Source organism: Citrus clementina, unplaced genomic scaffold, assembly GCF_000493195.1.
Source record: "Citrus clementina cultivar Clemenules unplaced genomic scaffold, Citrus_clementina_v1.0 scaffold_2, whole genome shotgun sequence".
NCBI classification, from domain to species: Eukaryota; Viridiplantae; Streptophyta; class Magnoliopsida; order Sapindales; family Rutaceae; genus Citrus; species Citrus x clementina.
In genome coordinates, this window is record NW_006262688.1 from 32,582,722 (window position 1) to 32,593,589 (window position 10,868).

The 10,868-nt window shown below is 37.8% G+C and overlaps 1 protein-coding gene and 1 long non-coding RNA gene across 2 annotated transcripts in view; both read right to left on the reverse strand.

The window, feature by feature from the left end:
• Positions 1-1,303: 1,303 nt before the first annotated feature.
• On the reverse strand, positions 1,304-2,516 carry LOC18052405. The gene is made up of 4 exons (XR_002907211.1): positions 2,314-2,516; positions 1,958-2,050; positions 1,760-1,857; positions 1,304-1,670 (listed from the first exon to the last, which is right to left on the reverse strand). It is a non-coding gene; the product is annotated as an uncharacterized LOC18052405 (long non-coding RNA).
• A 7,920-nt stretch (positions 2,517-10,436) lies between these two features.
• Positions 10,437-10,868, reverse strand: part of LOC18052407 (receptor-like serine/threonine-protein kinase SD1-8) — a 6,389-nt gene continuing 5,957 nt past the window's right edge. The window contains exon 7 of the mRNA XM_006449110.2: positions 10,437-10,868. Within this exon, the coding sequence (XP_006449173.2) occupies positions 10,589-10,868 (280 nt within the window). The 3' untranslated portion in view covers positions 10,437-10,588.

The window sequence follows — 10,868 nt, forward strand, 5'->3', positions numbered from 1 at the left end:
AAAGAAGTGGTCTGAGCTTCAATTCACAAATGTTAGTGAATGGATTCCACAGGGTAAGTGATTCAGATTTTTCTGGCTTTGCAATCAAAACTAATGTACGATATGCTAAATGACTAATAAATTGAAAATATATACTCACAAAACTCCACTGCATCAACTCTTAGGTAAAAGTCTTGCCATCTGATAATTTCTTATATCTGTTAATTCACCGTACCACGCTATTCATCCCGTCCGCTTTAATCAACATCTGCACTAGCATGCCCTGTACAGTTACAACTGTCCAAGCACTCTTTCTCACATTCCTTTAAGCTCGTATTACCCGTAATTTCTGGAAAATCTAGCATCAGGCACCTTCACCCCTTCGAGCTTCACAAACCCCTCTCCGTAACCTTTGCCACATCAATCTGGATTCCTCTTTTCCACACAGTTTATGAACCAATCATGGGGATACATTGGCTTGAATCCTGGTAGGCATGTGCACTTTATTGCATTGTCCGCACGTACAGCTGATGGGCTAGACCCAGCATAAAATCTCACACCAGTCGTCCGGTGCCATCCAAATTTTACCCATGCTTTTTTTTTTTCCTGGTGTTCTCACGCCAGAGTAGCCCCTGCACAGTCCCTATTAGTTCAAGAACAAGTATAGAGGGCAAGGTACCATTTCTTGCTGAGAAAATTACATAGATTTCGTTAGGATTGTTCTCGAAAGTGTAGCCAAAAACCTCAGTCTGCTTGGAATAATCAACCTCGTAGGTTTCGAGTCAGGTGGTTACAACCGGTATTCCTCTTAGTGTGCGACCATTTCATCGCCCATCATTCCAGTATGGAGCACAGTTCTTGTACAGGGGAAACTGAGACAATCCTTGCGGGTCAAGTGAAAAGGAGAACTGCACCAAGTTCGAATATAATTCTCAGAGAAGCCATTAAGGCCAGCGTTTAGACCGGCTTGCTGGAGTTTATTTTTTCTTGTTTGCTTGGCTGAGCGTTTGTGATCTTTCACTTATGCAGTATGCGTTTAGAAATCTAAATTTATTGCATCTGTAATGATTTTACTTTGTGTGTCAGGCTGGCGGTCGACTCTTCTTGAACACAGAATTCATAATTTTAAAGGGAAAATTTAGTTTACTTCTACCTAGTTGAAGATCCTTTCATAATTGTTGAAAATTACTCATGGTCACCTGCTCGCGTGGACGCATGAAAAATTTTCTTCCTTCTCATCAGTTGACATCCGAAGAAAAGGTCTCTTATTTTGAATAAAATTGCACACCTATGGTTAGCTCAATTGACATTTGTAGTAGTTAGCTCCAACAAAGGTCTATAATGCTGTCTAATTTTAGAAAATGAACTAATCCATCTATCGTCCTTCTAAATCTGTGATAGTTAAAATGTTGGCAGAATAACAATTTTGTCCACAGAGGAAGAAGTTGCAAAGCAAACTTCTTCTGGCTGGGAAACCTTAATGCTCTCATTGCTTAACATGGTTAGCACAGATGACATTGTTGGCCAGTCTTCTATCCGTTGCTGCACACACAAGAGGCCTACTTGGATGCATTTCACCAATTCATCCGCAGAAAACGGTCCCTTCATCTTCTTCTGTTCATCAATTATTTCCATTGGATCTCCTTCACTCCATAGTTTCCATGCCTGCAGCAATTCCAGGACAGTCTTCACTGTCACAGCAAAAAATTGCAAGTTAAAACAGAAATTTTAATCTTGTGACAGGGGTAGGTTAGTAATATATCCAAGTATTTATGCTTACATGTCCTATAAGATTAAGATCACGATCAAGATGATGAAATCCCCAATTCTTCTTGCCATTTACTATCTCCAACGTCAACACACCAAAGCTGAATACATCTGATTTCATTAAAAATGACCCATTCAATGCATATCATGGAGACACGTAACCACTGCATGCCAAAAGAAAGTTTTCAATATTTTAAGCCAAATTATTGACCTCTGATGAAGACTAAGAGAACTGACTGTGTTCCAATTACTCTTCCGGTCACTTCTTCTGTTTGATCTCCAAAAATTCTTGCTGGGCCAAAATCTGAAATGTTAGGATTTATTTCAGCATCTAATAGTACATTGCTTGTTTTGTGATCTCTGTGGATAATTTCTAGTCTCGAGTCTTCAGGCAAATAAAGTATCACACGAGCAATCCCATAAAGAATGCTTGTCACATCTTCCATTTAAGAAACGTTTTCATATTTATAGGTGGAAAATGCAAATATTCAAACTCAAATCATTAAATATCGAGCCTACTTTACAAGTGAAAATAGAAAACAAAGCTATTAATTTTGGATGGCTTACCCAATAGGGATTGTCTAAGCTCTTATTTGGCAGATACTCATAAATTAGCATCCTTTCATCTCTTTGAATTCAGATCCCAATATTTTAACAAGGTTTCCATGCTGAAGGTTTGCAAACAAAATAACTTCTTTCTTGAACTCCTGTAGACCTCGCCCAGAATTTTTTGACAGCCCAGCTTCACTGCTATTTGATCTCCGTAAGCCACCCTGTCCAATCTTATTTTCGGAGGAGAATTGATTAGTGGCAGTAGAAACTAAAACCAGATCAAAAGCGGCGATTCTAATTCCTCCACTGGATTATCTTCATAACATTTTTTAAATGCTACTTTGATACAACCCCAATATTACAGTTAAACGAGCCCAACTCAGCTAGCTCTATCAATACCGAAGAAAAGGCCCAGGCAAACTCAAGTGAGGCTATCCAAAATCGACCCCAAGATAACCTCAAGCCAAGTCGCGTAAGGAAGCCTCCCAAATGGTTCAAGGATTACACATACTGAGCATATATGAGCTGAGGACTCGGTTTCTAAGGGCCTTAGCTATTTAGAGAATAATTTTTTGTTACAGAGAGAGGTTGTTATTTAGTTTTGACAGCTGTGAGCATATTCTTGCTGCTATAAGTATTTCCATGGTTGTATTTGATTGGATATATAAAATCTGGACCTAGTTTTCTTCTTCTTCTCTGAATTTTTCTCTCTATTCTCTCTTGCCATTCACTCATTTCTTTAAAATTCTGGGAGCTTGCACTCGCTTGAAAAGTGTGGAAACCTTGCTGTTCGGTGTGTTTCACCAGCGGCATAACATACTTTCTCAAGTGCTGCTGCATAGGAATGTTAGAGCACATATCAAAAGAAAGAAGAAGGAAAATTAGGATTCTACTTCAATATACAGGAAGATCATCCTTTTCCAGATGCTATTGCATTGAAAGGGAGAAAAGTAAAAAAAAGAGGAAGACAACATGCACACAACAAATAATAAAAATGTACACAAATTTTTCTAGGAAACATTGTTGCAGTCAAATACCCGTTAACCCTTCAAAAATTTTAGTAATGACTGCTGCTCCCTAACTTTCTCCAGATAAGGACACCATACAGTGGTTCTTTGGGCTTTATACCCAAAATATAACAAGGCACGATCTTCCAAGGTCTCTGCAGACTGAAATAAAATGGTTCTTGCTTCTAAACTTCCCCATAGTAATGATATCATCACTCTTGCAAACTTTGAGCCTGGTGTTCAACTCTCTCTTTTCTCAGAGGCCTCAGCTTTAATTCGAAATTCCTAAAAAATAGAACAGTCTTCTAAAAATATCTCGCATTAATCAACAAATCTGAACTTTGTGACTGTCCAATTATGAAAATGCATGAGCAGATGCTTAATGAATACTGAAGGGTAAATTCTCAATCAAGATTTCCATCCTTCTTTGATATACTAATGTATTTGATATTTGGGTAAATGGAATGCATCCTTACAAAAAGTTGACGATGCAAATCACATGCGCAAGTTGTGTTACCTCTTCTTTTCGCTTCTATCAAACGAAAAATATGCAGGGCAGAGTTAACAAAGGGAAACATCATAGAAACCATTGGTATGACAGTGCGCCGGACTTTTTTTTTTTCCTTCCCCTGCCGAATCCTCTTTTCAGCCGCAATTGACTCCGGCTATCCAACGGAAAAGTGAAATCAAATTGTTGCATTTAACAGAAAATTGAAATCAATCATTCGTTTTTTAGTTGTAATTGTAGCCGTTACAAACACACTCAACTCGCAAGGAATTTAATGAAACATTTGGTGGAAAGCCATTCGTATATAAATAACAAGCAATATAACAGTATTCAAGAGGTGATACTTACCTAGCTCTGTGTTGATGTCTAAAATCTGATCCAGTCTATTAGCGATTTAATATCAGACTTTTACACCAGCATTAGATTTATTTGGCAGAGAATCGATTGGTCAGTCGTCTAGATGTCCTGCAACCACCGGCGATTAATCTGCGAATACCTGAAATCATAGAAGACAGTCAGAGGCGCCGCAAGTTTTTCCAGCGTGAAGCCTCCGACGCTCAAGTCAGTTTCTAGGCCTTTCGGAAAAATTTGTGCCACCACTCATGTGGCTTAATAAGCATTGCCTTCAAACCCAAAGCTTTTCGAGTAATTTACAGAAAGTAAAATATAGTGTAAAAGCAAGAATTTTCCATGAGAGGAAGAGAGCCCAAAAAACCCCCTTGGAGAAGAGAGAAAAAATAAATAAATAATCCCCCCTAGGTAACTCCCCTCTTTCCCCCCTTGTTCTCTCCCACTTTCGGAAGTTATGGATGAGATAAAAGTCATGCCCCCACTCTCCCTTTTTTCCTCCTTTTATCCGTTACCAATCACCAGTCCCCTAGTTTCTAGTGTTGAGAGTTTTAACGAATCAAGACTGGAAACTATATAAATTTTAAAGTGAACTCGAGGTGGTTGCCATAAATCGGCTCGGGATTGCTTAAATTAACCTTGCCCTTAACAAAAAAGTTTCAAGTTTTAAACTTTTACATGCCTTTAAATATACCACTTTCCTACTCACATAATCATGTAAAGCAGGTTTCATAAGTTTAGGTATTTATCTCACCTGAAATATGTTTTAAGACTTAGTCATTTATCTGCTTTAGAACATTTTTCGCTCATATAACTCTTGCTCGCGTAATCTTAGTCAGGCAAGAGAGGCAACCTTTGACTTCGTCTTACTGCGAGGAGGTTTGGAGACTGTAAGCCTTTTACTTGTAGTACCTCTTTTTTTTTTCTTTTTTACTTTCTGCTTGGCTTCACATGGTCGGGCAGATTCTAGCAAGCTTGACTTCTTATCTCGCCATCGAGCATGCTTTGAGACTTTGGAGCCTTTACTTACCTTAGAAACTTTTTTGAAATTCTCATTGTCTGCTCGCCTTCACATGGTCGAGCAGATTCTAGCGAGCTTGGCTTCCTGTCTTGCCATCGAGGAGGCTTTGAGACTTGTGGAGCCTTTTCTTGCCTTAGAAACTTTTTTGAAATTCTCATTGTCTGCTCGCCTTCACATGGTCGAGCAGATTCTTGCGAGCTTGGCTTCCTGTCTCGCCATCGAGGAGGCTTTGAGACTTGTGGAGCCTTTGCGTGCCTTAGAAGATTTTTGGAACTTTTGTGGTCTGCTCGCCTTCGCTTGGTCGAACAGATCCTGGCATGCTTCACTTTCTGTCCCGCCATAAAACAAGCTTTGAGACTTTGGAGCCTATGCATGCCTTAAAAGATTTCTGAAACTTTTGTAGTATGCTCGCCTTCGCTTGGTCGAGCAGATCCTGGAACGCTTGACTTTTGGTCTCGCCATAAAACAAGCATTGAGACTTGGTGAGCCTTTGCATGCCTTAGGAATTTTTATAACACTTGAGGGTCTGCTCGCCTTCGCTTGGTCGAGCAGATCCTGGCACGCTTGGCTTCTGGTCTCGCCATAAAACATGTTTTGAGACTTGGTAAGCCTTTGCATGCCTTAGGAATTTTTATAATACTTTAGGGTCTGCTCGCCTTCGCTTGGTCGAGCAGATCCTGGCACGCTTGGCTTCTCAACGCTAGCCTAGCTCTCCTTTCTTAAATTATTCTCATATTGAGTAACTTTCAAGAAATCAAGTTAACTAAATTATACCATCAGCCCTAATATGAGCACAATCAATTTAATGAATATAAGGTATCCTCATCTCACATAGCAGAATTTAGAGAAATAATTAAATTTTCATAGAAAAAACTGCTTGTAAATCAAAATATAACTTCTGACCTGTTCTGATTCCTACAAATGTGTGCCTTCGATGTGCTCTTATTTGAGGTTTTTTCTTTAAATCCTTAAATATGGATTTGCTCTGCAAATTGATCAGCTGTAATAAACTATCAAAAATTTAATTTCTGACCTATAACGTATAACTTGTCCAGAAAATAGCTCACATTTACAACTTGTGCTTTAGCTATTTATATATGTTTGGGCCTTTGATGGATAAACATCCTTGGTGTTTTTCTTACCATCTATAATATTTGGTTAGCAATATTATTAAAGACCTTTGCTAAAGGTGCAGAGCACCATTTACTAACACTATAGATATTGAAATTTATATATAAAGTAAATCATATTATATAAAATATGTAATCAACAAATAAATGGTAATATAAAGTTTAAGCGAAGTCATATCACTGTATCAAGGAAATACGATCTCATGCTAACCCAAGTTCCATCAATCCTTAGATCAAGCATCTTGTGTGCTAATATATGACTATGCTATATATTCTATAATATGTAATCTTAACTATTTTCCATTAACGACTTAATAAGTCAAAACCCCATCCATAAGATTTTTGAAGTCAGGTAGTGGATTTAAAGGATAAATATAAAACTGAGGTTTTAAAACAAGTGCACCTGAGATTGTGCTCTGCATTATTTCATTGGTACTTCATCAAACAAATCCCGAGCTTGACTCTGCTTTGCTCCCTTCTTAGAATTATTCTTGCAATATTGTAACACGGGCACAAAACGAATAAAATATGAAGGAAACAAAAATCCAACTTCATCAATTCTTTGAAGCTTGAAGACATGCCTATCAATTCTCATAATAAATAAAAAATTGTTTTGTTTTAAAACCATTATTAAAGTTAGCCAAAATACCAATACTCAGCCTCATCCAGATTATGCTAATTATACTTCTTCCAACACTCATTAACGATTATGAGAATTTGTGCAATGTCGATGACAGCTACCATCAAAAGACAGTGTATATATGCATAATTTCTAATGTTCTCTTTGCGAAAATATAATAAAGCTATGGTTAAGAATAACTCATGCTCTCAATCAGTTTGATACTTATATTGAATAAACTAAAACAAAACCTGGGTTTAGATCTTGGCTCCTGGGCAGCATTCTCTCAGGCACATATGTAGTATATGTAGTGTAATCAGCAACAAACTCACTTTTGAACTTTCATATCCCTTGAGACGATTTAACGAACAGCTCCTGATTTGAATTTTAACAATTCTGCCTCAACTTGTAATGAACCGAGTTTCATACCAGAATTGTCTAAATACTTTCCCTGCATATTCTTCACATGAAAACTAGCTGCATGATTGATTGATGGGGTGTAAAACCAGTAGGAAATATCTTGAAGAAACCAAAGATCCGTGGATTTTCTATGCTTACCACCAAATGAATTTAACTATATGTGTAATCTTTATTTTAAGAAATTGAACATTGATAATACCGCAAATCCATTGCTCTTTTGGACAGACTTTATATCTTGAGCTCGATGAAAAGAGAACAATCAATCGAGAAATATAAATACATCAGCAAAATAATGATGGTAGCAGCATTACACATCTAATTAGCCATAACGAAGCTGAATAATTAGCCATAATAAATCTGAACTATTAACATTATGTCAAGCATGTTGTTGGAAGATATTAAATTAATTCATTTGCAATATAATAGCATGTAATCTTGAATTATGAATGAAGCCCATTCTAACAAGCTAATTTTGTAAAGGAACATTATCAACGAATTCCAAGGGATAATATTCAATTTCAGCAAATATATCATGCACGGTATTGAAACATGCATGTTATTAAAGAATTTCCAAGCATCTCTCATTTGATAAATCAATCATCATAGCAATTGGAAATTGAATTTTAATGACAATATACTTAAAGCGATAAATAAGACAAAACCTTTACAGGTAAGTATTCCATCCAGCCTTGATTGGCTTCCATGTTTGAGCCAGCTTATCAATTTGTGCATGATAATATTCTGCCTTTGGCTTGGCCAGATGAAAAATTGGTAGAGACAAGAAGTTGGCTTTTTGTACTGAGTCCCCACAGACGGCGCCAAATGTTGATGCCTAAAATCTGATCTAGTCTATTAGCGATTTAATATCAGACTTCTACACCAGCATTAGATTTATTTGGTAGAGAATCGATTGGTCAATCGTCCAGATGTCCTGCAACCACCGGCGATTAATCTGCGAATACTTGAAATCATAGAAGACGGTCAGAGGCGCCGGAAGTTTTTCCGGCGTGAAGCCTTCGATGCTCAAGTCAGTTTCTAGGCCTTTCGGAAAAATTTGTGCCACCACTCATGTGGCTTAATAAGTATTGCCTTCAAACCCAAAGCTTTTCGAGTAATTTAAAGAAAGTAAAGTATAGTGTAAAAGTAAGAATTTTCCATGAGAGGAAGAGAGCCAAAAAAACCCCCTTGGAGAAGAGAGAAAAAATAAATAAATAATCCCCCCTAGGTAACTCCCCTCTTTCCCCCCTTGTTCTCTCCCACTTTCGGAAGTTATGGATGAGATAAAAGTCATGCCCCCACTCTCCCTTTTTTCCTCCTTTTATCCGTTACCAAACACTCTGTTCAAGCCATTCGTATATAAATAATTTCTCCGGCTACAGTATAATGTTTCAATAAGCCAAACAAGAAGAATACTTCGAACACTCAAACTCACATGTAAGTTCGCCTTTGTCCGGAAGCTTTATTCCTTCAAACATCAGAAAAACTTCACCATCTCCACAATCCGCCTCCAAATTCCGTTTGCAGCCGCCAGACTAAATCATCATGTCCCCCTCTTTTCAAGACCGTGGCCTGAATCCTTGTAGGCAGCGGCATTCGGGATCGCCATCATTCTAGCAAATTGCATAAGGTCGACAAATCCCATCCTGTCATAATCGTTGTGTCCAAGGTTCAACATGGACACCCTGTTGTTATTATGATTATACCATACAAAAAAACAAATGGAGCCATAGTCGGTCAGGGAAGGCCTCAATAGAATGGAGTTATTAGTGTTACTTAGTGCCTATGGAGTTATTAGCATTACTTAGTGTATAATAAATCTATTTAGGATTTGACACAAAATTATGTGGAAAACTTGACTGGGTTTCTGCTCGCCGCTTCTTCTAAACATGATCCCATTCCACGAGCGGAAAACCTTCTCAGTGCGTCTCCATAAAACCAGCTGAGGCGTGTCAGATTTTTCCAAGCTGAAAGTGTAAACCACGAGAATGATCGTCTTCAGACTTCCATGCTTTTATATTTTGGTTCCAGCCGGTCCTGAGGTTCATTCCCCGCTTCATTCCAGGCAAGATTGTATCGGACGGAGAATCAAAGCTCTCCCACAAGTACCCTTCTGAATGACTTAGGGAAAACTCTGTCAAAACAAGGTTACCTGCGACCAAAAGCTGCAAAGCAGGACTGCCTGTAGCCCTTGGAAGGATTACATTCCATATAATGCCCAAATCATTGTCTTGTGAAAGACTTTCAGAGGATAACTATAATTTTCCGGACTTAGAATTGATAGAACCGTTTCTGTTGGCCACCCAAATCACTAGGGGAGGCAGATTCTTGTACGAGATGACCAAGAAACTTTGACTGGAGTTTCCAGGGCTGAAGAATCCAAACTCAAAAGATTCGGTTGGAAGACATCAAGCTATTGCCACCCCAGAGAGAACTAGGTGCAAGCAAAATGTCTCTTACCTCTGTTTCATCGAAGCCTGATGATAAACTAACTAGGAACAAGGAGATTATCGTTGTTTCACCGCTAAATTGCCGGATGCAATCCATTCTTTTTTCTTTTCTTTTTTTCAACAGAAACAGAACAATATGTGAGCGCCTTGGTGTTTAATTGGATAATGATGAAAAGGGTGATAACTGCTTATTCCGTTGCCTATGTAATCAATGTTAGTGTGAGTTTAAGTAGGAACAAATTTACTGAGTAATTTTGGTTTTTTTTTCTTTTTCTTTTGAGTATTGTTAAACGACTTATTGTTTGAATGATCAAATATATTATGTATTGCGGTAAACTGGTAATGATCCTGGTTCACTTCAAAATAATTCAACTCAAAAGCTCTCCTATCTTATCCCATGTTTATAACTTGGCTACTAAATGTTTCTGCATCCATTTGTGTTTTCTGACTTGATTTCTAATCCAAGAGATAAGGATGAAAAACCACGAATCGATAAGAGTCCTGTTAATACCGGTAACTTAATTAGAACCATTAGGCAAAGTTCAGGGATAAATCCTTAGGTTGACAGATCTTTTAGGTATTTAAGTATTTTCAAACATTTGAAAAAATTATTATTATTATTAATGTTACCGCATGAAATAGCTTTTCTTTGCTGAGATGGATCAATAACAACTAAAAAAGGATCCATGAATTGAAGTTGTAACAAAACTCTCAGATCAAGATATACAAACAAAATTCCAAAGGATACTGCAATATACAGCTTTGTAGATGAGGTAATACCCTTTTTTCACTACCTAGCATTTAACATTGTAACTGTGACCTGATTCACTGTAAATGTTTCATCATGCTTACTTGAAGATGAATCGGTTTCAATGGGATTTCTCCCTAGGCAAAATCCAGGGGTTTTAGGCTGGGGCATGGTTGCAGTTTCACTACTCAACATCAAAACTACAGATGCCATAGTTGGCCTTTCTTCAGCATTCTCTTGGACGCATAAGAGGCCGACATGTATGCATCTCAGAACTTCATTTGCAGGATAATTATCCACTGATGAATCTACCATTTCCAAC